This window comes from Prionailurus viverrinus, chromosome A3 (genome assembly GCF_022837055.1).
Source record: "Prionailurus viverrinus isolate Anna chromosome A3, UM_Priviv_1.0, whole genome shotgun sequence".
Lineage (NCBI taxonomy): Eukaryota > Metazoa > Chordata > Mammalia > Carnivora > Felidae > Prionailurus > Prionailurus viverrinus.
Window position 1 is genome coordinate 30,278,554 of NC_062563.1, and position 27,699 is coordinate 30,306,252.

The window sequence follows — 27,699 nt, forward strand, 5'->3', positions numbered from 1 at the left end:
CCTGGAGGAATCCCCTTAAAATACGGTTGCTAAACTTCCTGTAGGGGAGCTTCTCAGCCTTTTTGGGTCCTGAATGCTTTGGTGCATTTAATGAATGTTGTGCTCCTTCTACCCCCCAAATACACAAAGATACAAGTTTTCATGTTGAGGTGGGTTTCAATATCCTGGGTCCCATATTTTGTAAGGAGCTTTAGAACCACTGCTCTTATAGAAAGATTAGCTTGTTCCCTCATGTCTGTCCTTAAGGCTCTTTGAAAAGAAAGTTTTTTACCCCCAAAGCGTATGTGTATACTTGACTAACCAGTACATGGTGACTCTGTTTTCTGTTTCCCCCTACGTTTAATGTTAGCCCACTGCATTGATGTCGTGACACGCTAATGGGTCACAACCCACCCTGACAGGCCTTTTTGATCTCAGCCAACGTGGTGGGAGCTCTAAGTGTCTCTCTTGGGTTTGCTTCCCAGCGAACCACAGTGCCAAGCAGTGCCGGACGCCATGTGCCTTGCGGACGGCGTGTGGAGAGTGCACCAGTGGCAGCTCAGAGTGTATGTGGTGCAGCAACATGAAGCAGTGCGTGGACTCCAACGCCTACGTGGCCTCCTTCCCTTTTGGCCAGTGTATGGAGTGGTACACCATGAGCAGCTGCCCCCGTAAGTGAAAAGGGTGCCGCTCCTGCTGTGGGGCCGCGCTGTCGTCCCCTGAGCATTTTAGGGACAAGGCTGAGACTGCCGGAGGAGAACCTTCATGCAGAACCAAGCCCTGTGGGATAGACCACAGAGCACAGAAGCAGCTTGCCCAGCTTCAGTATCCTACTGCTTCATCCGTGCAACGTCTCCACACCTTACTCTCCTGATTGATGAAATAAATGGTCTCTGGTAGATGACCACTAAGGTCCCTTTCTCCCTCAACATCCTGGGATTGAGAGAGGAGGGGGGGAGTCCCTATTCTGTGTTGGGCAAGATATTGGGCTCTTTAAATTTATTGTGTCATTTAAACAGTCACTTTAGAATAGGAGTCTTAACTGACAGAAGTTGAATAGTTTGTTTTAAAAAAAAAAGGTAATTGTTTTTAAAAAGGGTAATTTAAATACAATGAATTCAAAGCAACCTAGTGAATTGTGCTAGTGAATTGTAACTTGTGCCCTCTTACAGCTGAAAATTGTTCAGGCTACTGTACCTGTAGCCATTGCTTGGAGCAGCCAGGCTGCGGCTGGTGTACTGACCCCAGCAATACTGGCAAAGGGAAATGCATAGAAGGTTCCTATAAAGGACCAGTGAAGATGCCTTCTCAGGCCCCTGTGGGAAATTCCTACCCGCAGCCCCTTCTCAATTCCAGCATGTGCCTGGAGGACAGCAGATACAACTGGTCTTTCATTCATTGTCCAGGTAATTTGTCTTGAGTGCCCAAAATCGAGTGTTTCGCTGCCTATTTATAAAGAATAAAACTTTGAAAGCTATGTTATTTATATGAATTTCCTTTAGGAAAAAAATAACATCATTTTAGGAGAAATAGTTTTGCATGAAAAATATTTTTTTTTAAACTAATTTTGTTTTGGGATTTTTTTTTAAGTTTATTTTAATTTATTTTGAGAGCGTGAACAAGTGAGCATAGGCTGGGGAGAGTCAGAGAGAAAGGAAGAGAGAATCCCAAGTAGGCTCCACACCACCAGCGCAGAGCCTGACGAGGGACTCAATCCCATGGTCGTGAGATCATGACTCAGAGATGAAATCAAGAGTCAGACACAACTGACCGAGCCACCCAGGTGCCCCTGAAAAATATTTTCAATGTCAATGAAAACACAGAAGTTCAAGTGAGGTGTTTTGCTTTCACTACAGAAGTAATGAAGTATGTTCATTATAAACAAATACTGCAGATGTAGATAAAATAAAAGCTGGAATTCCTCTTCTCAGGTCCAGTTCTTCATAGCGGTAAAAACTTTTAATGGTTTAATATAGATACCTTCAGACATACCAATTTCTATTTTAGAGATAGAAAATACTGGGGTGCAGGGGTGGCTCAGTCAGTTCAGCTTGTGACTCAAGCTCAGGTCATGATCTCATAGTTTCATGAGTTCAAGCCCCTCATCAGGTTCTGCACTGCCAGCACAGAGCCTACTTGAATTCTCTTCCTCTCTCCCTCTCTCTCTGTTCCTCCCCCACTCACACTATCTCTCTCTCAAAATAAATACGTAAACTTAAAAAATAGAAAATACTATGCTATATAGGATTAATATGATATCCGTTGTTCTAGTTTGCTTTTTACTGAAAAATACATTGTGGCAATTGTTAGAGGAAAAATGAAAAATAAATTTCCTGCCAACCCAGAAATTCCTTTTCACAAATGTAGAAAAAAAAAAAGAAAATAGTCTTATTTTGAATAAGCATTAAACCAGACTGGTACGCCAGTGGTACACCTCGGAGGCAATCCACTAATGAGATTGCAAAAACCACGAGAAATCTCACCTTTTTTTTTTTTTTTTTTTTAAATGTTTACTTATTCTCGAGAGAGAGGCAGAGTGTGAGTGGGGGAGGGTCAGAGAGAGGGGGAGACACAAAATCTGAAGCAGACTCCAGGCTCTGAGCTGTCAGCACAGAGCCTGATGCGGGTCTTGAACTCACAAACCGTGAGGTCATGACCTGAGCCAAAGTCGGACGCTTAACCAACTGAGCCACCCGGGTGCCCTGAGAAAGCTCACCTTTTTAAATAGGCATATAAGCTACTTATATCTTTACAGCAAGCAGCTGGTTACAGTTTGGCACTAATGCACCCAGACTAAATTCCCAAAGTGACAGGGAGGTAGGGTGCTGGCTTCCTTGATGTTTACATTTCAAAGTGATGGCTCCCAGGCCCTTAAGAAAAAATTCCTCTGATTGTTGTGCTGATAAGAGGTTTATTTAGGTTTTTGAAAAGGTTTACATACATATACATGTTAAAGGAGAAGAGAAAGGATTTGTAAAAACAGGTTTCCTTGAAGTGCTCTAAGAAAAGGGAGAAGGGGGAGGGAAGGTTCCCAAGAAGAGGAAAAATTAAGCCTGCCTGCCTGCTCTCCCTCCCCCTCTCCCTCTGTTCCCTTCCTCCCCCTTCCTTCCAGTGGTTGGTCAAGAAGGAATAGACCATGAGTTGGGAAGGGTGTCCTGAGAAATCAACCCTGAGAAATTGGCCTTTGATTCAGACTGTCGGTAAATACTCAAGAATGTGCTGATGGGCCTCCAGAACAGCTGGGAGAGATTAGGTGCAGAGACCCCAGGAGGTTAGTGGGTAAGAACTTCTCCAAGAGTCTGACACACGGTGCCACTGACAACAGGGCAATGAGGACTTCTGTAAGGGAAAGACCACCCTAAGTAACAGTAAAAGGCAAGAAATAAGCTGGGGGAAAATATCTGCAGTATAAAGATTATCATCCAGAGTATGTAAACCTCTGTCCTCCAGGAAGAAAAAAAATGTGTAAGCTCAACAGAAAAAGTGGGCAAAGGATATAAAGAAGTCATTCTCAGACAAGGAAAAGAGCAGGAAAATGTAAAATAAGAAACCAGTTTTTTTTTTTTTTTGTCTACCAAACAAATTTGTCTACCAAACAAATTTCCTTTTTTCCTCTCTAAGAGGTCAAAGGATCTATAATTCTGTTTCTTATCTACTAGTTTAATTCATGAAATATTTAAATCTATGCATTTTTGTTAATATCAGGAATATATGAGGTGAAATGGCAACCCACAGAATGGGAGAGAATATTTGCAAATCATATACAGTATCTGGTAAGAGTCTAAAGTCCAGAATACATAAAGAACTCTTAAAACTCAACAGTAAAAAAAAAAAAAAAAAAAAAAAACCCAATTATGAAATGGGCAAAAGATTGAAATAGACGTTTCTCCAAAGAAGATACACAAATGGCCAATAAGCACATGAAAAGATGCTCAACAACATTCAAGAAATTGGAACCCTCACACATTGCTGGAAGGAATGTAAAATGGTGCGGCCACTTTGGAAAACCGTTTGGCAGTTCCTCAAAAAGTTAAACATAGAGTTGTCATATGGCCCAATATATACCCAAGAGAATTAAAAACATATGTCTACCCAAAAACTTGCGGTGAATGCTCATAGCAGCATTATTCACAATAGACAAAAGTGGAAATAACCCAGTGTCTGTCAGCTGGCAAATGGATAAACAAAATGTGATACATCCATATGATGGAATACTATTAGGCGACAAAAAGGAGCAGAGTACTATATTCTGTGACATGGATGAGCCTCAAAAGCATGCTCCATAAAACCAGTCAGATTCAAGACTGTTTATTATTATGATACCATTTATATGAGATGGCCAAAAAAGAGCAAATATACGGAGAAAAAAAATAGCTTAACTGTTGACTAGGGCTGGGAGTGGGAATGAGGAATAATGGGCACGGGGTTTTCCAAAGTAGTGGCACCATTTTCCATTCTCACTAGAAGTCTGAAAAGGTTGAGATTTCTCCCCATGCTCATCAGTGCCTGTGTCCGTTTTTTGATTGCAGATACTCTAGTATGTGAGAAACAGTATCTCACTGGTTTTGATTTGCATTTCTCTCATGACTGATGAAGTTGAGCATCTTACGGGCCATTTGCATCTTCTTTGGAGAAATGTCTATTCAAATTCTTTGCCCATTTTTAAATTGCATTGTTTGTCTTTTTCTTATGGACATGTAAAATTCTTTGTGAATTCTAGATACAAGTTCCTTACTGACTATATGATTTGCAAATATTTTCTTCCATTCTGTGGGTTTCTTTTTACTTTTTTGGTGGAATCTTTTGAAATATACAAGTTTTAAATTTTGTGAGTTCAGTGTATCAGTGTTTTCTTTTATCCCATGTGCTTTTGGTACTGTCAGAAATCAGTGCCTAACTAACCCAAGATTACAGAGATTTACTCCTGTTTTCTTTTTTTCATGTTTGTTTATTTATCTTGAGAGAGAGAAAGTGAGTGATGCACTGGGGGGAGGGAGGGGCAGAGAGAGAGAATCTGAAGCGGAGAATTGATTCTCAAGAGAGAATCAGCCTGATGCGCAGCTCAGTCCCATCAACTGTGAGATCATGACCTGAGCCGAAATCAAGAGTCAGACTCAACCAACTCAGCCACTCAGGTGCTCCTCCTATGTTTTCTTTTTTATTTTTTTTTAATAAAATTTTTAAATGTTTATTTTCCCAAGAAACAGAGACAGAGCGTGAGCGGGGGAGGGGGTGAGAGAGAGAGAGGGAAACACAGAGTCCGAAGCAGGCTCCAGGCTCTGAGCCGTCGGCACAGAGCCCAATGCGGGGCTTGAACTCATGAACAGTGAGATCATGACCTGAGCCAAAGTTGGACACGACTAAGCCACCCAGGCACCCCCTATGTTTTCTTTTTTAAAGTTTCATAGATTTTTCTCTTCTGTTTAGGTCCACAATCCATTTTGGGTTTATTTTTGTATGTTGTGTGAGGTTGAACAGACACAGACCTGGTCACGAGATACTTCCAGCTGTTTGCCACTCTCCCGAAGCCTGCTCTGTCTCCCAGCCTCAGTTGGATTTTTCAAGTGTCAGTTGGTCAAATGCATCTAGTCACTTTCCCTGTCCCCGCCTTCTACATTAGGAGACAGAATGTCTCAACTCCCCTTTTTCTATTAGATACCTGACACTATCTGTTTTATAATTTCTAGAAATTGTTCAGTATTTCAGAAGTATCTCTCAATACACTTCTGATAGCACTTTTTCTTCTTATCCCATACTCCGATTGATTTATGCTTGTTTTTACATTTTTTTCTGTACTTTCAGTGGGATTTTGAAGGGGAAGAGAGAGAGAGAGAAACATTTGTTCAGTCTTTTTATCTTAAACTAGAACACAGATTTTTATTGGTAAATGGTTTTAGGTGTTACATTTTGTGTGTGTGTTGTACTTTGCCCTTTTGACATCTATACAGTTGTTCACCTTAACAGGAACAACATGTATATCCCACACCAAGTATTCTTGGTGCATTCCTAACTGATAGAGTCATTTTTAAGTTTTTCAGCTGCAGTCTGTATAGGACAAGTCAAATACCTGCAGGGATTAGAAAAGAGGTGGGTAAACAGAACTGATGCAAGACTGTGGAAGGTTGCCGAGACGGTGAAAACCTGTATCACGTTGGTCAACCAAGAGAGATCTGCAAAGGTTGCTAAAGAGTAAACCTTAAATGTTTTCACCACAAAAAAGCAATAGTAATCATGTGATATGAGGCAAGGCTAACATTACGGTAGTAATCATTTAGTGATATATAAGTGTATCAAATCAATGCATTGTACTCCTTACACAGTAGTATCTCAGTAGAGCTGGAGGGGAAAAGACAGACTTGCAGAATGAGATCTTCCATCTGTAGTGGTACAGGTTATGCACTCTGTGGATGGCCCCACTGGAATCTGCAGTGAACAGCAGTCCTGAGAGGCCCAGGTTTTATATGCCTTTCTAGTTGTAAAGTCCTGTGTGCATCAAGAATCTTACTAACTCCACTTGTGGAAATGTTTTTATATATAAAGTGGTTATTTTTCTAAAAGAGAAAAATTGAAAGCAAACTAAATATCAGGATGTAAGGGAATGGTTAAATAACGTGTGATTCATAGAAATCATTCTGCCATTTAAAGTTTGGTAGGGGTGCCTGGGGGCACAGTCGGTTAAGCGTCCATCTCACAGTTCATGGGTTCGAGCCCCGCGTCAGGCTCTGTGCTGACAGCTCAGAGCCTGGAACCTGCTTCGGATTCTGTGTGTGTGTCTCTCTCTCTCTGCCCCTCCCCTGCTTGCAAGCTCTCTCTCTGTCTCTCTCACACAAATAAATAAATAAGCATTAAGAAATTTTTTATGGTTTATGATAGATGAAATAACGTGGTAAAGTAACCATGCTATAAATTTTAAAAAATCAAAATTGAGTGTTAATATGAGCACAAACTGTGTTAAACTGTATAGAAAAAATACTGAAACTAAAATTCCAAATGTGCACAGTGATCTCTGGGTTGTGCAGTTGAATATGATTTTCCTCCCTTCCTTACGTTCTTCAAACTTACTCTCGTGAACATACATTATTTTACAAACAAGAGCAAATTATTTTTTTAATGGCTGTAGACTTTCACCTTGCTGTGGTATATTTCTGATTTCCTGGACTAGCCGTATATGGATGTTTTGATCTCATTTCTCAAACTAGTTTTTAGTGGGCCAGTTTGAATGATTTTGCATTTAGAGGTAATAAGGTAATAAAAGACAGTTGCAAGTAAATCTCGTGGAACTGACTCCACCCTATTCTACCATGGGACAGGCCCCTTCAGATTCTTTTTCTTTCAGCTTGCCAGTGCAATGGGCACAGCAAATGCATTAATCAGAGCATCTGTGAGAAGTGTGAGAACCTGACCACAGGCAAGCACTGCGAGACCTGCATATCTGGCTTCTACGGGGATCCCACAAATGGAGGAAGATGTCAGCGTGAGTCACGTCCCTCGGGGTTACTGACTGCAAAGCAGGCAGAACACAGTGCTTCTGTTTGACTTGAATATCTAGGAGGAAAAAAGCCACTTGGTTTTGGATACTGCATTTCTTTGTCATACTTGTCAGGAGCTCAGCTGAACGTGGGAGGGAGTGAGCAAGGCTGCCAAGTGTCTGAGTAGCTGGTTAAAGCAACGAGCCAAAAATGGAAGAGTTAAGCCTTTAATCATTCACTGTGAGGGTAAAGCAAAAGGCTTAAACCTGAACCCGGGAAAGCTCTGAGTCCCCTCGCTCCATTTCCACCCCCCTGGAGTGAATGCTGGATGACCATCAGGTGGATCAGCACAGAGGTGGGGAGAGCCCCTAACAGCAGGCTCCAGCAGAAGCCTGTAAGGGACCCTGAGCATGGGAGGGGAGTGGGAAAGTGCCAGGGACCTTACTGAACTCGGGGGCAGTGTCTTCAGGGCTACCCCCTTCTTCCCCCTGAGGAGGCTCAGCAGAGGCAAGAAGGTCTGCCCCAGACGTCAGATAAAGAGATGAGGGAATGCAGGCGCCTGAGCTAGAAATGCAGACATGTGAGAGCGTGGCCTACTGGGGGTGGGACAGGGCGGGGGCTGAGACCCTGCCGGCAGCTCCCTTCAGAGACTGCCACCCAGGCCAGTGCAGGAGGCCAGCGAGGTAAACGTGGGTCATGGGCTGTGGTCAGGTCCCAAAAACCACACACAGGGTTTTAACCAGATGCAGGACTCCTCAGCACTTCTAGTATATTTTAAGGATTTAACATGATGAACTGCTTTTTGGCTTGTTCTTGTTTCCATTGGGAAGACCCTTCAGGTTCTGAGCAGGAAAGTAAATAAGAAAGGAAAATCTTTGCTCACTTCCCAAATCCCACCTCCAAACTCCTTAGCACGGCCCTTGAGAATCTGATCCCAGAGCAACCAGGAGAGAGCTGGCATTTTAGCCGTACATCCCTTCACCTCTCAGGGGTCAGTCTCCTCATCTGTAAAATGGGGAGAATAGGGTGGGGTTGAGGTGAAAGTGGTCAGAGCAGGGCGTTCAGTAGATGTGGGCAGTTATTAGTACCCTCTTACTGCCCTTTCCCACCACTCTTAAGTAAAAAATTCTTGCTCAGATTAAAAGGTATTTAGTAAACATATTTTTCCTTCTCATTATGACTGGGCTTCATCCGTTCAATAGCAGTCAGGGTACCTGACATTACTGGGGAATGTACACAAGACGCTGTGCCTGAGGCCCCCTCGGGCATCGGACCTCGGGCACCTTTATCCTCTTCAAGACCATGCATTCTGCCTAAAAGCTCACTGTGGCTTGTGGCCATGTGGGGAACCACATCCAGGACATGGGACTGACTGCTGGGCCTGCTTGTGCCTCCAGGTGCCGTCATCCCCATTTCTGCAGCTGCCATTTAGAAAAATGACATCCTCTGAGGCATTTGTGGGGCTTGAGTTCACTTGTCCAGAATTTAGAGCTAGATTTCTTTTTCAGAGCTGCAATCTATAACGGCATGATTTTTAAAATACTATGAGTGGCACCAAGTTTTTAATGTTTTCCTCTTAGAATTGTGTAGTCCTGAGTGAAGGACAGTGGCCATGATCTACTGAATGCTTACCGTGTCTCATTCATGTATTACCTCCCATCATCCTTGCAGCTAGCCTGTGAGGTGGATACTGTTCTCATCCCCATTGCATAGACAAGGAGAGTGAGGCCTAGAGAAGGTAAATAGCATGCCCAGAGGAGCTCCTCCTTACAGAGGAGCTAAGTGCGGGAGAATGAACTCGTGCCCAGGCAGCCTGACGTCAGGCCCGAGCTTCTTGCTAACACACCCCACTCCTCTCTGTACCCAGCAGAGCCAAGAGCAGAACACTCGTGCTTCTGACTCCAGCATCCATCCTCTTAACCGCTGCCCTATTCAGTTTCGTGAGTTTCTTTGGGCGATTTTTTTCTTCACAGGATTTAAGTACACCTGTCCTCAGCCCTAATGCCTTTAATTTATTTACAGAAAAACAAGGTGTAAAGTGAAAAGGTATTGAGCGAAAGACTTGTTTCATCCCATGTATAAAATGTGTCCTGGCTCACACTTATGCGTTGGATGAAGAAGGTGATTTGTTGATGGCTGGAAGAAGAGGTGACAGGAGTTGTCTTCTGTAGAGGCTAAAGTGGAAGCAGGGTAGTGAGCCTTGCGGGACCCCTGACCTGCCATTGCAATTTCACCCCAGTTCTGAGCCCTGTTAGGATTTGAAACGTAGCCTTTGTGGAGCAGGCACCTCAGCTGAGGCTGAGCGGCCAGACCAAGCCTCCCCTCAGGGGCTGTCATTGCTCAGAGCATCTCCGTGGGGGCAGGGACTGTGTCTGTGTCCCCACACCCAGCGCCATACTGGAGATGCTTCACAAATATTTACTGAATGAATGAGTCATAGTAGTGAAAATCCATCTATCAAAAAGATCAAAATAGATCAAAATGGTTGCTTCAGAGGGCAGTGGGAACCAGCATTCTCTTTCCTCCTGTCCTTGGATTTTGGTTCTTTTAATGTTGCCTTTACATTATTTGAGATAAATCATTAGCTGAAAAACTTGAATCTTATCCTTTAAATGCTTTCATTTTCATCTGTCTTTCCTATCAAATCCAATCCAGATAAAATTACGTGTTTTAGGAAAAGTCTGTGGTAGTAGTCATCTCTTAAGCCAGTTGTGACCTCCATTCCTTTTCCTTCCCCCAGCGTGCAAGTGCAATGGGCATGCGTCGCTCTGTAACACCAACACGGGCAAGTGCTTCTGTACCACCAAGGGCGTCAAGGGGGACGAGTGCCAGCTGTGAGTACCACACCCTCGGGCCCCTGCCACAGGCCACACCTGGAGTCAGTGACTGACAGCCAGGCAGGCTGGGTCTGTGCCTTGTTGTCATGGGCTCTGGGGGATCCCCGGGTTGATGGATTTGGAAGTTCACCCTTTCTACTTCAGACAGGTCTAATTTGGTCAGCCTCCATACTGAAGAGGTCGTAGGTTCAGCAGCAGTTCCTTAATGGTTCTTTAGTTCACATTTTATGTTTGAGTGACACTGACATTTCCTGGGTTCCTGACTTAGATTCATCTTTTCACCTCAGTCGCTACTCAGTTTTTGTCACATCCAGGGATTACACCCTTTCCCAAGAAATTTGGAAGAACTGGTATTCCAGGACAGTGTTTTATTTAGCATTTTGGTTGTCTGATAGTAGAGATGATCCTCAGGGCTTTAACCCATCCCTCCTTATTCTAGCATTTTCCTTGGTGAAGTATGTCAGACGTCTTCCAAGGAAGAGTCTGGGGTTCCCATCCATGAGGATGCAGATAGCGTCAGACAGACATGGAGCTTTAGCCCTGACTGAGCCTCCACTGAGCAGGGTGCTCTTGAGACAAATCACTTAACCAAGCTGAGCCTCAGTTTTCCTGTTCATCAATAGTGGGACTAGCAATAATTGTTTTTAGTGTCCTGGTGAGTTGAAACAAGAGATTGTTCCCCAACAAGTATATACCTGTCTGCCTCCCCAGAAAACCTCATAAAACACGTGTTCCAGGTTGACTCATTCTCAAGAAGAGACTTAAGTGAGAGAAATGCATAGTAGTATCACAGCATTGAGCTGATACAAACAAATACATCATTGGTGAACTTTTTTCCCCCAAAGAACAGTAGTAATAATGTCACCAGTGACCCAGACCTTGCTGGTGATGTTCAAGGAAAGAATTGCTCTGTCTGCATTTTATAGTTCACACTGCTGTGCATATTTACTGGTTTCATGATGCCTTAAAGCTAGTATGTGAAGAAATGCTTAATCAAAGATTAAGTTTAGCCTTGTGATCTAGGCTCCTTTAAACAGAAAAATATAATAGAACAAAATTAATGACTCCTTTTCTCAGGTGTACAATAATGAAATGAGGTATAGGTCCAGTAAAAGACTTTCTCTTCAAGAGATTTTATTTATTTGTTTTTTATGTTTATTTATTTTTGAGAGAGAGAGAGAGAGTGAGTAGGGGAGACGCAGAGAGAGAGAGGGAGACACAGAATGCAAAGCAGGTTCCAGGCTCTGAGCTGTCAGCACAGAGCCCGACAGGAGGCTCAAACTCACGAACCATGACTTGACCCGAAGTCGCACACTTAACTGGCTGAGCCACCCAGGCACCCCTATTAAAGAGATTTTAGATACAAGCAAGAGCTAAGAATCACCTGGGATCAAAGGACACAATATCCCGTATTATTTATCTGAGAAGAGTGCTTGACCCAAGCTTTCCTCCCTTTCTTATAGCTCTTAGCTACTGGGCCTGCCAGTATGAATGACCTTGTGAAGTGGGAGATTGGGTTTTGCTGATGTTCATAAATGATATTTGTGTATTTCAGTGGGGAGAGTAATTTCTTTTTTATTAGACTTTATTTTTTTTCTTCAGACTGGTGAACCACGTTCAAGGGTTTAACAAACAAATAAATAAATAAATAAATGTGATTCTCAGTGTTTAGCCTTTGCCTGCTTATTTTTACAGAACAGGTCAGTTTTATTCAGGGAGAAGAGGAAGGAAGTGAGAAATGAATATTTGAAAAATATTTTAACTTCAGTCTTAGAGGAATATTTAGTCCACACAAAAGTAAAAATGTGTTTTTTATGTGTTTTCAAAAAACCAAGGATCTAGGTTTATTATATTTGGATTTGTCTCCTGCACTTTGGCAAATGTTTATTCGTTGGCGGTGGTGTGAACTGCTGGGCCATCACTACTGAACCTGAACACAGACTCTCATCAAGCTCCCTGATCTGAGTAACAGTGAAGAATGTAATTGTACAGACTCAGACTTGTTTTCAGTTTAGTTTTATATAAAAGGATCTGCTTGATTTTAAAATGAATGTAGATTTTGTTTTACCTAGCAATAGAAAATAATCTTCATTTTTATCCTCCTAGATGTGAAGTAGAAAATCGATACCAGGGAAACCCTCTCAAAGGAACATGCTATTGTAAGTGTTTTCACAATTCATATTTGTCTAAAGGCCAAATAGATCAATAAAACTTAATACTTTAACATGGGTTGAGAATGGTAAGTGCTGTAAGAATATCATGGAGGTGTGTCCAAATTTGATGTGTTTCCATTCTATCACATTTACCTCATTTATGTTAATTACCTCTTTAGGAACTAATAAATAAAATATTTAATGATTAACTTACAGGGAAAGGTAAATCTGGCAAAGGGGCCAGGTTCTTATGGGTAAATGTATTTTCTTTCTATAGGAAAATCCACATAGTAGGCAAAGTTACAGAACCAGAGAAATGGAGTAACGTTTTCGCATATCCACTCTAATTTTGTTCTTGTTTTCCTGGATTGAATAGCATCCACTCAAAATTCATGTCCACCTGGAACCTATAAATGTGACACACACACATATATATACACATACAGATATACATTGTATGTGTATGTGTGTATATAATATATGCAAATATATACACATATATCTCTTTTAGAAGAAATGAAAAAAACTTCATAACTTTGTGTAGGGGAAAGAATTCTTAGATATGATTTTAAAAACACAACTCATAAAAGAAATACAAGTTTTAAAAATTTTAAAAATTTTTATTTATTTTTGAAAGAGAGAGAGCATGAGTGGGGGAGAGGCAGAGAGAGAAGGAGGCACAGAATCCCAAGCAGGCTCCAAGCTCTGAGCTGTCAGCACAGAGCCCAAGGTGGGGCTCAAACTCACAAACCGTGAGATTATGACCTGAGCTGAAGTCAGGTGCTCAACCGACTGAGCCATCCAGGCACCCTGAAAGAAAAAATTATTTATTGGGACTTTATCCAAAGTTAAAATTTGTATTTAAAAGAATACCATTAAAAAGTAAAAAGCCACAGAGAAGAAAAAATGTTTGCAAATTATGTATTTGATAAGGAGCTTGTATCCAGAATATATTAAAAAAAAAAAAAAAAAACCAACAACACTTTTACAACTAAATGAGGAGACAATTCAAGTTGAAAACAAGGAATGATTTGAATAGACATTTCACCAAAGAAGACAGTTGGCCAACATGAACAAAAGACTTAGTAACATCACACATTTGGGGTATGTGTATTAAAACCACAGTGAGGCACACCCCTAGAATGACTAGAATCAAAAGTCAGTACTGTGACTTAATAGATGACTGGATGTTCACCTCTGCTCTACATTCAGTCTGTTGAATACACCTCTTCGGTTAAAGTACATTAAGAAAAACCTGGCCTCACCAGATAGAGTTGGAAAGGAGTAGAGTATTTTAATTACCTTTTCAGTTAATTATGGATACTGTCCTTTGATATCATACCAAAACTAGACAACTGGTTATTTCTTAAAGATCAGTTAAATGTGGAACTCGAAACCATATCAGTGAATTTTTTGTAATCTGGTACATTACAACGTATCTGTCTTGGAAAACAAAGCCAATACCCAATGCCAAGTTTTAGCAGTGCTATGGGAAACTGGAACCTTCATGCATGCATTCTTTATGGGATATAAAATGGTGTAGGCACTCTGGCAAACCATTTGGCAGTTTCTTAAACAGTAAAAAATAAACTTAACAACAAGTCTCCGTTTCCCTCTTCTTCTGGCTCCTGGCAGTCACCATTCTGTTTTCTGTTTCTATAATGTTGACTGCTCTAGGCACCTCATATAAGTGGAATCATACAGTATTTGTCTTCTGTGGTTGGCTTATTTCGTTTGGCATAGTGTCTTCAAGATTGTTCCAGGTTGTAGTATGTCAGAATTTCCTTCCTTTTTAATCTTCCACTTTATGTATACTGTTGATGGACCTTTGGGTTGCTTCCATCTTTTGGCTATTGTGAATTATAGCCATGATCTGTTTGGCTGCTATGAACATGGTGTACAAATATCACTTCAAGATCCTACTTTCAACTCTTTGGGTATGTACTCAGAAGTAGAATTGCTGGATCATTTGGTAATTCTACTTTTAATTTTTCGAGAAACTACCATACCGTTTTCCACATTAGCTGCACCATTTCGCATTCCCACAAGGTTTCCAGTTTTTCCACATCCTCACCAACCCTTGTTCTTTTCTTTTCTTTTCTTTTTTTTTTTTTTTTTTTGTAGTAGCCATCTTACTGTGCGTGAGGTGGTATCTCATTGTGGTTTTGATTTGTATTTTCCTAGTGATTAATGATGTTGAACTTCTTTTCATGTGCTTACTGGCCATTTTGTATATCTTCTTGGGAGAAGTATCCATTCAAGTCCTCTGTTCATTTTTAAATCAGGTTGTTGAGTTGTACAATAGACTTTTTAGAATTAAATTCTACCATCTTGGGCAGCTAGCTCTTTCTGCCCATGGGTCCTGTCCCCGTGTTTTAATAAAACCACCTTTTTTGGACTAGGAAAAAAAAAATTATACCATCTTTGGCCGTTAGTTTCTCTCTAAAGGCATGTTCTTTTGCTACATCACTTTAGTGTTTGAATGCTTTCTTGCTTTCTAGAATAAGATAGTCAAGGCACATATTCCTTGCTCCAGACCTGGAATCAGCCTATTTTTCCATGGAGTCTCGATTCCTTTTATATCATTAATTTATAGCTGTGTATCCTTAAGCAAAACCTAGCATGTAATAGATGTATAATGAATATTTGTAGGTGAGCGAGGTTGGAGCCTAAAGTCTCAGCCAGGATCATGATACAAGGAGAGTTTGATAGGTTATTCCAAATAAAACAATACTGCCCACAGACTTTATTTCCTTTGAAAAGCTTCCTAGTTCCCAGTTATAAGTGAGCTAAAAGTGTTTCCTGGCTGTTGAATGTTTATAAGAAAATCAGTCTGTATCTCTAAAGACTTGTTGTGTTTTGTTTTAATTTTTGAATATACATTTCTTTCTTTCTATAGATACTCTTCTTATTGACTATCAGTTCACCTTTAGCCTGTCCCAGGAAGATGACCGCTATTACACAGCCATCAATTTTGTGGCAACACCTGATGAAGTAAGATTTTAAAAGTTTTCTTGCTTTGTTTTGAATTCATGTGACTCTTTTTCTTGATCCTTATGGATAGAAGCACGGCATTAGCATGGTCTCCAAAGTGGAGTACGCAGGACTGTTTAGAGGTGCAGGAAAGAAATGTTAGGATCTACATTTTATCTCCTCTCCATCTCAAAGACAAGAGTGACGTTGTTAAGATTTATCAGGATCTGATACACAGGCTGACACTGACTCCACACATACTTGGTTTGCCCATCAACCCATTGCATCCCCATACAGGAAAGGAGAGCAGACTGCAAGGGGAGCTCCCCGATAGAGGGGCGCATGGCAAGGCCCAGATTTATTTCTTAAAATGGACCAGACGCTTAACAAGTACCCTCGAAGAGACTGCAGATTGAAATGAATGCCAGTGATATGAGGACGATGGCAGGGGTGACGCTGCTGTGCCTAGAATAAGTTGTTAGCCTCAGTAGGAGGCGAAACTGGTGAAGGTGCAATCGAGTCCAACAAGAAGTTGACCAGAAATCATTGAAATTATTAAGACTGTGGTTTGGAATGTGGGTTTATATCTTCTTTCATTAACGATGAACCACAGCCTGCCATAGGGTACTACCTAGGGGTAGAGGGAGCCAACATAGCACGACATTTAAAAGTGAAGCATTTAGAACATGAAGGCACACCTATATGATTTTTTCAATGAAATATAAAGTCATTCAATGGCCAGTACAGTACGTAATGAAATTTCAGCAAACTTGATGATAAATTATTTAGGAACCTCCTTTAAACTTTCTTATTTCTCATCAACATACACAAAGCCATTTACTGTCACAAAATTCCTGTCACAATAAACATAACAAATAATACACAGAGGATAATATGACAGTAGGCCCATTTATTTTCCTTTGTTAACAAACATTGTTAACATTACTAAATTAAAAAAAAAAATAAATTAGTAGTAGAATAAAATCCAGAGTGTGGGATGTTTATTATATAATGAAATGAAAGTAAGATTTATTTTTTATATTCCATTTTAATGGTAAATTTAAAGAAAAATGAACTAGAGAAAATCTATTCCAATGAGTGAATTTCTTTTTAAGTAAAAACAATAAGTAACCTTAATGAAAATATTCTGTGGACACACTGTATGTCGTATCATTTGAATGGCTCTGGTGACTGGTATTACAAAAAAAAAAAAGGTTTTAAGATAAAGTTATACCAAAGTACCACACATGAAATTTGTTTAATACCTTATTCCTCAGCAAGTGGTTGAAGGATGTCTTTCAGGATGTGATTGATGTTGTTGATTTTATTTTAAATAAACAAGACTCCTCGTAATACTTCTTGATGAGGTGAGGAGCTACGAAAATCTTTTAATCTCTCTGGAGTTCCTTGTTTATCTTATGACAAAATATTTAATAGAATTATCCAAAGTGTATGTTCTGTCTTTTATAAAAGCACTAGGATTTCAAGTTTATTGATCCTTTCCAAAAGAAGTAATTATTAGTAGTGTGCTTCCAATAAACATAAACACTTGAGCTGTCCCCTGCAAGAGGACAATGAGGTTATGTCAGTAAATGAGAAGGTAAATAACTGCTTTGCGAGAGAAACTTCTGGGTTGGAGATCACATTTTGAAAATGACTGTTTGGAAACGTTTCCATTGTTGTGATTTTGTGCTGTAAAGACCATTACAAATCTTCCAATCTGACTTGTTTTTTGATCTTGCAAGATACAGAATTTCAGCAGGATTGGATCCGTTTACAAAATTTAAAAATACGACATCTGATTCACTTGCAGAAACAATTCTTTGACCACAAGAAAGAGATTTATTCGTCAAATTTCAGTGAAAACTTAAAATTAGCATCAGTTTACCCATTGTAGCCAACAGTGCACTTCTTCCCATTGGCTCAGCACATTTCTCAGAGATGTCTTTTTCAGTCATTAAAATCAAGGATCAAAATAACCTAGCTCTTCAAATAGTTGTCTTTAAGTGGTAAAAGGATTTCAAAGCTAATGAGGAGTATTCAGTCATATTTCTCTTGATTTTTTTTTAGTGAGAGAAAAATGTTTTTTCACATCCCGAATGGACACAAAGTATTTTTTTAAGTTAGTTTATTTCAGTTTTATATGTTTTTTTAAAAAACCATTTCCATTTTGGAGAACTTCACAATATATGTAATCTATCGGCTCAGAAGTATGTAGGTTTAATTTATAAATACACATAAACTGGGGACTTGGTTAAGTGTTTACGTATTGGTGTGAGCTCTCCCGACATTTGGAGCCCAACTACCTAGATGATCCTTATGAGGCTGCTTCCCCTAACATAGGCCATATGATTTAAGACATTGTGCTCTGGTGAGGGGTTTTTTAAAAGATACTGTTTCATAGAGTTAGGCATATGATAAAGCATTAAATTATATATACTTTTAAGGGAGAGAAATGAAATTTATTTGGGAAAACTGGTTAGAAATGTTAACTCATATTTTATAAGTGTGAGTTTCTTTTAAGACATCGTAAAATATCTGTTTTGTAATTAAGAAAATTGAGAGTAATAAAATTTGATTACTGTTTTCTTTCAAAATCTGGAAACCGTTATAATTAATTTTCTAACTGTTCGCACCTCTCATCAGCAAAACAGGGATTTGGACATGTTCATCAATGCCTCCAAAAACTTCAACCTCAACATCACCTGGGCCGCCAGCTTCTCAGGTAAAGACATACCTAGAGAAGACCTTTGAAGTGGAAGTAGCAGATTGAGAAAAGTGATGTAGTTGTTGAGAAAGGGGGTGCTGGGGACAGACAAGACAGATGGGTTTAAAACCCACTTTTGCCACTTACTACCTGGGAGACCTTGAACCAAGTGTCCAAACCCCTCTCTAGACCTTAGGGTTATTAGTTGTAAAGAGAAGATAACGATACTTACCTCCTAGAAGAAAGTAGGTTGTGTAGATGAACTTAGGTTATACCTATACCTGCTGTGTAGATGAACTTAGGTTATACGTGCCAGCGCCTACCATGGTGTCAGACTCAGTACGTGCTCACCACCCCTGCCCTGCTACCGGCTTCAATAGCATTGCTGTAGCCACTGCTCCGGCACTCCCGTCACCTCCCCATCCATGCTTCACAAGGACAATATGGAAATGACTCAGAGTTTCAGGAAATGGAAATATTTTAAATAGAATGAGATCTTAGTAAGTAAGGGGAAATATACTTTGGGAATTAAATCAAGCTCTCAGAGCATAGTGTTTGCTAGCCTGTTTACCTTGCTACGATTCAGTAAGGAAAATCTGAAGAAGTAACAGGTGGGCCTGATGTAGTGCTTATGAACATAGCTTGGCAGATCTGGGTTTGAACTCTGCCTGTTACTATGCTGCACTGTGCGAGTAGGCAAATTCAGCTTTCTGAGCCAGTTTCTCGTGTATACAAGGGATGATTAAAACACCTAGCTGTGCAGAACATGGTGAGGATGAAATGACATAATAAACAAAGTAGTCAATGTAGTGCTTGAAACATGGTTATTTTTCACTCAATGTTAACTGCATGTCATTATCATTACTCTTACAATACTTGTTTTTGGTCACAACAACACGACCAATCAGATTGAAGCAAAATTAATTTTTTTTAATGTTTTTATTTATTTTTGAGACAGAGAGAGACAGAGCATGAGCAGGGGAGGGGGAGAGAGAGGGAGACACAGAATCCGAAGCAGGCTCTAGGCTCTGAGCTGTCAGCACAGAGCCTGACGCGGGGCTCAAACTCACAGACTGTGAGATCATGACCTGAGCTGAAGTCGGACGCTTAACCGACTGAGCCACCCAGGCGCCCCTAAACGTAACCTTTGTATGTATTATGTTTATCATATCTTAAAAGATATGCTATCTATCTTAAGACATGTTTATCACATCTTAAAAGATTGTATAGAATTCAGAGAAGGTTTAGAAACTTGCGGTGAGGAGACACTTTTAAGAAAAAGTCGGAATTATGAGAGCCTTGGAGAAGGGCAACATCTCTGAGCATGTGAATGCTTTTCAATGATTCTCTTAATGAGGACCCAAAAACCTGGGCTCCAGTCACAGTATTTAATGCAGACATGGGAAAAAAAAATCTGTTTTTTGAGTCTTTGTAGATACTAGAATTCCTGGCTAAGGGAGAATATGGAATATTGAAGGGCTATTTGGGAAGAGGGTAAGTTTATGCCAGATTGAGGGGATTTGAATACAGTTGTAGCTGATAACAGAAGGGACGGAGTGATTCCCTAGAGCTCCTTTCTCCCTGCTGCTGTTGAGACATGAGGTCACTGCTAGTTAGGAAGGGAGAGGTGACTCTGTCCCTGATATGGGGGATCAAGAGCACTGACAAACAGGTATAAAGGGGAAACGTAAAGCAGTTGAAGTGTTAACGTGCAGAGTGAGGGCCATTGCTTGTCAGCAGGATTCCAGTGATATCTGTATTTTCACAACTGCATGCGATCGTTTCAGTGCTGAGGAGTTCCGAGACCCCTGCAAAAGCATTCTGGTTAAGGGCACAGTATTGTGTATCCGCCTTCCTGCTGCAAATCTCACCTCTGCTTCTTGCTGGCTGTGTGACCTGAGCCAAGTTACTAAATTTCTCTGAACCTCAGTTTCCTGATCTATAAATGAGAATAATAAGAGTTGTTGTTAGAACTAAAGGAGATTGTGCTCTTAAAGGCTATTCCTGGAACATAGTGTTAAGTAAATGCTAAACTGTCATTATTAATGAGGACAGATTCTGTCCAAAAAAAGAAAAAACAAATGGGGCTCTTGTATTTCATTCTTTTCTTCCTGACAGCTGGAACCCAGGCTGGAGAAGAGATGCCTGTTGTTTCAAAAACCAACATTAAGGAGTACAAAGATAGCTTCTCTAATGAGAAATTTGATTTTCGCAACCATCCAAATATCACTTTCTTCGTCTATGTCAGTAATTTCACCTGGCCCATCAAAATTCAGGTAAGAAGTGCTTTTTGGTCTCAACCTGCAGACATAGTGAAATCTCTTCAGTGGAGGCTAAATCCACTAATTTGGAACTTGAGGTAAATGAGGTGCACAGTATAGCTTTGCCTTTGTAGTCTCTGTGGCAAAGGAGCGTGAACACCTGAGCACCGTAAAGAAGGTGTGGTGGGGATGGCTTCAGTCACTTGAGAAGGGAAATGATACACGCTCTTGAAAGCAACTCGGCACATAACACGTTTGGTAACTACAGCTGTATTCATTTCTTCGCTGAGCACTTGCCATGTAAAAGCCCATAGAGCTTCGGTTCTGGGGGAAGGTGGGTATAAATGAAATAAACACACTTCTAACCAGCAAGAGCCAGAGTGTGGGATGTGCCATACAGAAAGATGCCACAAATGCAGGCAGAGTTTAGAGGAAGATAGCACTGGGTGGCAGCACAAGGTTGCCTGTAAGAGCACAGGCCCTGCAGTCGGACAGGGGGATGCGTCCTGGCTTGCTTCTAGACAGATCGTGTAGCCGCTCCACACCTCAGATTTTTTGTGTATGTGACCTGAAAGCATGTCACCTGCTGCTGCCACCAGTGTTATCAACCTTGATCGTTTTCTCTGTTCTTGGGTGACCAGTAGACTCCCTCTTATCCAAGACCCGTGATCTCATTTTTGCTCTTATCATCTGCCGCTGTCCTCAAGGGCCTTGCCTCCATACTTTTCTCTTTTACCCCCTGTGTGGAATTCAGGGCTGGGTGGACTTCCAAGGGCTGGTTCACCTTTAGCCATCGAAGCACGGTCACAGGACTGGTCTGTGGCCGTTCACAGACTCTCAGAAGCAAGTGGTCACTGATCAGTGACGATGTGTTTGAAAAGGACTTGTGGTGATTTTGTGTCCATGCCTTGGGACTGTGACTACAGAGCAATCTTCTCCTTCCTGGAATGTGAGGATAGGTTCTGTGTTGTGGTTTTTTTTCTCACCAACCACTTTCCTTTTTCTGTCTAGTGGTCTACCAATGTGCTCATCTTCTAATCGGCTTTTCCCTTTGCTCTTAGACACTGTCTGCTTCCCTCCTTGGCCAGCCTTCTCATAGTGTTGGCTCCCTATCTGTGCTTCCTCTTATCCACTCATCCATCAGCCCACACAGCAGTGCCTCCTTCCCTCACCGCATCCTGAAACTGTCCTATCTTAGCAGATGCCAGTCACTGAATTCTTCAGTCTCCTCACTGCTCTCTTGGTCACAGAGTGGTTTGAGTCACTGTCTTTCTGGCCTTCCTGGTCCTTTCTTTCCCTGATTCTCTGGCCAGTCTCTTCAGGGAATCTCCTTCCTTAAATATTGGGGTTGTCTGCGAATCAGTCACATCCCATACAGTTTCCCGGGGTAATTCCATCCCCCCTGTAAGACTTACGGGATTCTCTGTATTGGTGATTCTCAGTGCTGTCTCCAGCCCAGCTTATACTTGAGCTCCAGACCAATATTCTTGGTGGCTGCCTAGACATCTCTACCTGGATAATCGCAAGCTCCTGCCTTTTGCACATAGTCATTCCTATGACCTCAGCCTCAAACCCCAGGCCTCTTTTCTCAGTGAATGACACCACCATTCGTCCAATTTCCTTTTGCTTTCCTTGTTAGATGTGTATATCAAGGTTAAACTAACCATTAGTAATTATAAATTGATTTTTTCTTCTTTCTGGAAGAGATTATATAAGATTAGAATTCTATGAACCTTGAGTACCTGATAGATCTCTCCTGTAAAATCATTAGATCTTGGTGTTTTATTTGTGGAGATTTTTTTAAACTGTTGATTCAGCTTCTTTAAAAGTTATAGGATATTTTGGATTTTCCCTTTCTGTTTGAGTCATTTAAAATAATTTTTTCTAATTATTATTTATTTAAATTTTTTCAGATGTATAGACATAAAGTTATTCACACTATCCTCTTATCTAATTTTTGCAGCATCTCTGCTTAAGAGTACTGAATCAGGGGTGCCTGGGTGGCTCAGTTGGTTAAGCCACGACCTTCGGCTCAGGTCATGATCTCACAGTTTGTGAGTTTGAGCCCTGTGTCGGGCTCTGTGCTGACAGCTCAGAGCCTGGAGCCTACTTCAGATTCTGTGTCTCCCCTTCTCTCTACCCCTCCCCTGCTCACACTCTGTGTCTCTCTGCCTCTCAATAATAACGTTAAAAAAAATCATAATAAAATAAAATAAATAAAAAAGAGTACTGAATCATACACTTAAAAATGCTTAAAATGGAGAGCACCTGGGTGTGCCTGGGTGGCTCAGTCGGTTGAGTGTCCGACTTTGGCTCAGGTCATGATCTCACAGCTCGTGAGTTTGAGCCCCACGTTGGGCTCTGTGCTGACAGTTCGGAGCCTGGAGCCTACTTCAGATTCTGTGTCTCCCTCTCTCTCTGCCCCTAACCCACTCATCTTCTGTCTCTGTCTCTCTCAAAAATAAATAAACATTAAAAAAAAATTTTTTTAATTAAGTAAATAAATAAAATAAAATGGGGAGTACCTGGGTGGCTCAGTTGGTTAAGCGTCCAACTTTGGCTCGGGTCACGATTTCACGGTTTGTGGGTTCAAGCCCCACATCGGGCTCTGTGCTGACAGTTGGGAGCCTGGAGCCTGCTTCGGATTCTGTGTCTCCCTCTCTGTCTCTGCCCCTCCCCTGCTTGTGCTCTGTCTCTCAAAAATAAATAAATAAGCATAAAAAAAAAAAAGGTTAAAATGGTAAATTTTATCTTATGTAGGTTTTACCCTAATTTTAAAAAGTTTTAAATATCAAAGCAAGACTTTTTTTTTGTTGTTAAATATAGATAAACTTAATCTAAAATTTATACAAAAAGGCAGAGAGTCTACAATAGCTGTAACAAGTGTGAAAAAGAAGAATAAAGTGGGAGGAATCACTGTATATAATGTTAAGGTTTATTGTTTAGTTACAGTAATCAAGACTTTGTGGTTGTTGGTGGAGGGATAGACAGATCAAGGAATAGAATAAAGAACCCTGAAACAGAACCACATAAATATGTCGATACGATTTTTGACAAAGAAACAAAGACAATTAATTCAGTGGAGGAAGGAGAGCCTTTTCAAATAAGTACCGCTGGAACAATTAGGCAACAACAAATAAATGAACTTTGATCTAAACCTCACATCTTAAACAAAATCAGCTCACTATAGATCATACCTTTTTTTTCCTAAGTAAAGTGGCCACTTATTCAGCCTCTTGTCATGTCAAAATGTTTTGTGCATATGCCACTATAATTAACACACCCTCTGTAACAGGCAAAATTGTACATCAAATTATATTTCATGTTACCTCATTATATAAAAATATAAAGTAAAAATGATCTATCATTTCCATGTAACATTACTATTAAACAGTTCAGCACTAGATAATGAAGCGTGAAATCTTAGTAAAATATGATACAGGAAGAGCATAATGTAATTCTCACTTGTCGTTATTTGTTATGAATATACAAAGGCAAATTTTTTAAATGTTATATTTACTGAGATTCTGGCAATAGCTTTATGTAACAAGACACAGCATACCAGGCCTGCCACTCAACTTGTTTATGGTAGCTCTCAGCTTCAATCTGAAGCTGTTTAAAAAAAAAACAAAAAAACAAAAAAATCAAAAGCCTGCTTTTTTTTTTTTTTTAACATAAGTATTTTGGCAAGTGTACCGTTAAACACAGTAAGGAATTTAAGATAGCAAGAATAAGAAGTTAATAAAAAGTACCTGTGTCTATTTGAAATGATTCCCCTCGAAAGCCAAAGTGTAGTCCAAATTAATTCAAATGTTATAACACATTCTCATGCTAAAAAACATTCAATATTATTGAAGTGGAGGTAAATCCCAGAACTTCGGGGGCTCTGCCATGCTGCAAAGGGCTGTTTCTCTGGTTCACTTGACAGAGTCCAAGGATATCAAAGGGCAAGACTGCTGTACGCAGCTCTGACCTCCCATGAAGCATGGCTACTGTGTCCTCAAAAATAGGATGTGTGAGGATAAAAGGCACGCTATTCTGCTAGCTAAAGAGATAGCACCCTCCCCCTCAAAAGCCCATTCCCAAGATAAATGAAAGTATTTAAGGGCAAAAAATTAAAATACACTTACCTACAGAGTAAGGATTTTGAAATAATCAATGTGATTGCTATTTCAGAAATGTTAACTGAAGTCATCTGGTCATTTCTGATTACATCTTTTTTTTTTTTTTTAATTTTTTTTTTAACGTTTATTTATTTTTGGGACAGAGAGAGACAGAGCATGAACAGGGGAGGGGCAGAGAGAGAGGGAGACACAGAATCGGAAACAGGCTCCAGGCTCTGAGCCATCAGCCCAGAGCCTGACGCGGGGCTCGAACTCATGGACCGCGAGATCGTGACCTGGCTGAAGTCGGACGCTTAACCGACTGCGCCACCCAGGCGCCCCTTTTCTGATTACATCTTAATGATGTGTCCACGTTCAATTTCTGTGGACTCATCATTAGATACTTCTAGTCAAAAATATTAATTTTAGGAACTCTTGGGTGGCTCAGTCGGTTAAGTGTTCAACTCTTGATTTCAGCTCAGGTTATGATCTCACTGTTTGTGAGATAGAGCCCTGCATCGGGCTGTGCACTGGTCGGGCTCTGCACTGGGGTTCTCTCTCTCTCTCTCTCTCTCTCTCTCTCTCCCTCTTCCCCCCCCAAAAAAAAAACATTAAAAAAATATTAATTTTATCTCCAAATACTGTAACCACTAGCACAACTGCAGTGTGTTATCTCCAGGAGTTATTAAGCACGGGAAGAGAAAAAATAGAGACACAGAATCCAAAGCAGGCTCTAGGCTCTGAGCTGTCAGCACAGACCCCGACGCGGGGCTCCAACTCATGAACCACAAGATCATGACCTGAGCCAAAGTCGGATGCTTAATCGACTGACCCACTCAGGTGCCCCTTGAAGAAGAACTTTATATCCTAAGTCTGGGCAAAAGATTTCTAGATTTGACAACAAAAACATGACCCATAAAGGAAAAAATTGATAAATTGGACCACATCAAGACCAAAAGCTTTTGCTCTATGTAGTAAGACCCTGGCAAGAGGATGAAACAGTAAGCTACATACTGGGAGAAAATTTTTGCAATCATATTTCTAACAAAGCACTTGTATCTAGACTATAACAGTTCTCAAAACTCAACACTTTAAAAAAGAAGTACTCTAAAAATGAACAAAAGATATGAAGAGACAGTTCATCAAGTAGATTATACGTTACGGCAAATAAGGACATGAGATACGCAGATTCAGAAGCCATTAAAGAAATGCAAATTAAAACCACAATGAGACATCACCACATACCTATCAAAATAGTGAGAACACCGAATGCTTGAGAGAATACAAAGAAATTGGATCACACATACATTGCTGGTGGGAAAGTAAGATGGTATAGCCACTCCAGAAAGTGGTTTGGCATCTTCTTATAAAACTAAACTTGCACTTAGTATACAACCCAGCATTTGCGTTCCTGGGCATTTATCCCAGAGAAATGAAAACCGGTGATTACACAGACACCTGTACACCCATGTTTATAGCACCTGTGCAGCAATATTCAGCAGGGTTACTCATAATAGCCCCAACTAGAAACTACCCAAATATTCTTCAGCAGGTTAATGGCCACACTGTGCTACATGCATATCATATATATATGTATGTAGTACATATACATATGTAATACTCAGCAATAAAAAGAAATAAACTATCGATACAATAATTTGGATGAATCCCAAGGAAATTTTGCTGAGGTGGGGGGAGGCTTAGCAATTTATATACTGTATGATTCCATTTCTATAACATTTGAAAATAAAAATTTTAGACCAAAAATAGAGATTTGTTTACTGAAGCTTCAACTTTTTCTGACTTTTCCTGACTGACCTCAGGACATTCTTAAAAGTGTTCACCTGATTAGGTCAGGCCCACCCGCACTCAAGGGGAGAGGATTATGCAGAGTGAATACACCAAGGTAATGGGAATTTTAGGTGGCATTCAGGGATTTAGGTTGTTTGACCCCATAGAGGTTGAGCTGTAGGCTTTAGTCAATACCATTTCACTTTGGTAACGTCTGACACTATCCAATTATAGATCAGATACATTTATAAAATATTTGATTTGGGGTCTAGTAAATATTATTTCTTGACTTGTTTTAAGTTGAGGTTGTTTTCATACTGACATACCTTGTTACTTCTGACTCTGATTGAACTTTAGGCTCTGTTGTGTATAGCTGAAAAATGATGAACATTTTTAAGGTTCTTAGTGAAAATCTTACGCTGCTGACATTTTTCCCATTTAGAAAGAGGGCTCCATGCATATAAACAGGCTCTTGTGCTGGAGATAGTCGTGCTCTTGCCAATGCTGAGTTCTAGTTTTTTTTCCTCCCAGTGCCCTGTTGCTCCACCCTCTGAAAGCCACTGAAATGGTTTTAGAGCATTTCCTTCTAGAGGGATCTCTTCCCCACACTTACTTTTAAAAAGTACTAATTTTAAGTTTAAGAGTCAAAGAGATGTTGACTTTCTGCCTGATTTTCTGTTCTTCACCTGGGCTGGATCACTTACTTGAGTAAGATCCACTTATGAAAGCTGTATTCAGGAGCACTTTCGAAAATAAACTATGGCGTGCTCACCATTTAGTTTGCCAAGCTTTCCTTGAACGAGCAGGTAAGTTCTATTGGAAATGTGTCTTTTTACTCTTTGGTACAACTAACTGTAGTATTTGCAGGCAGCGTAAATAGAGCTGCGGCATTGTGCGTCCTCGGTGTCTGCACACGACACCCGTTCTCTGTGCACTTGGGACTGTACCTGGATGTGTGCCGTGTGGGGGGCTCAGCCTGCCTCTTCCTGCACAGATCCAGCGGTGTGCTCAACAAAGGGGGCTGTACGTGTCTGTACTGCTCTGTTTTCCTCAGAGCCTTAGCTTTTCTAGATGTGGTTAGCTCTTAAACACACCCATGCACACTTAGAGATTATCCAGTTTCGGTAAAAATGTAGAGACTAATTTATGGAAAAGAGTAAGGAAGTGTCTAAATGGTGCAGGATAGGTCATTCGTTTAAATTTTAGTATGGCTTTCAGTGCAGGCAAAGCCTTTTTGTCCTTGATTCTCATTTTTTAAAGCAGAATAACTGAGGAAATCTAGTTCTCAGAATTCATATAAACATTGGCACTTTAAAAATTGTAATGCTGAACTCAAGTTCCTTCACTCTGTACCAATCCCAGGATTCTTTTCCGTAATTAGGAACAGATCAAAACCTGTAACTGCTAACTGAGGGAATTTGAAACC

General features: G+C 40.5%; 1 protein-coding gene across 7 annotated transcripts in view; it reads left to right on the plus strand.

The window, feature by feature from the left end:
* The window catches only part of ATRN (attractin), a 168,261-nt gene that overhangs the window by 94,414 nt on the left and 46,148 nt on the right, over positions 1-27,699 (plus strand). For all 7 annotated transcript variants that reach the window (XM_047851704.1, XM_047851706.1, XM_047851707.1 and 4 more), the window contains exons 17-24: positions 465-650; positions 1,152-1,385; positions 7,316-7,453; positions 10,189-10,282; positions 12,392-12,444; positions 15,338-15,432; positions 18,058-18,136; positions 20,237-20,394. In XM_047851704.1, coding sequence (XP_047707660.1) covers positions 465-650; positions 1,152-1,385; positions 7,316-7,453; positions 10,189-10,282; positions 12,392-12,444; positions 15,338-15,432; positions 18,058-18,136; positions 20,237-20,394 — 1,037 coding nt within the window. The remainder of the gene's footprint in view (positions 1-464; positions 651-1,151; positions 1,386-7,315; positions 7,454-10,188; positions 10,283-12,391; positions 12,445-15,337; positions 15,433-18,057; positions 18,137-20,236; positions 20,395-27,699) is intronic.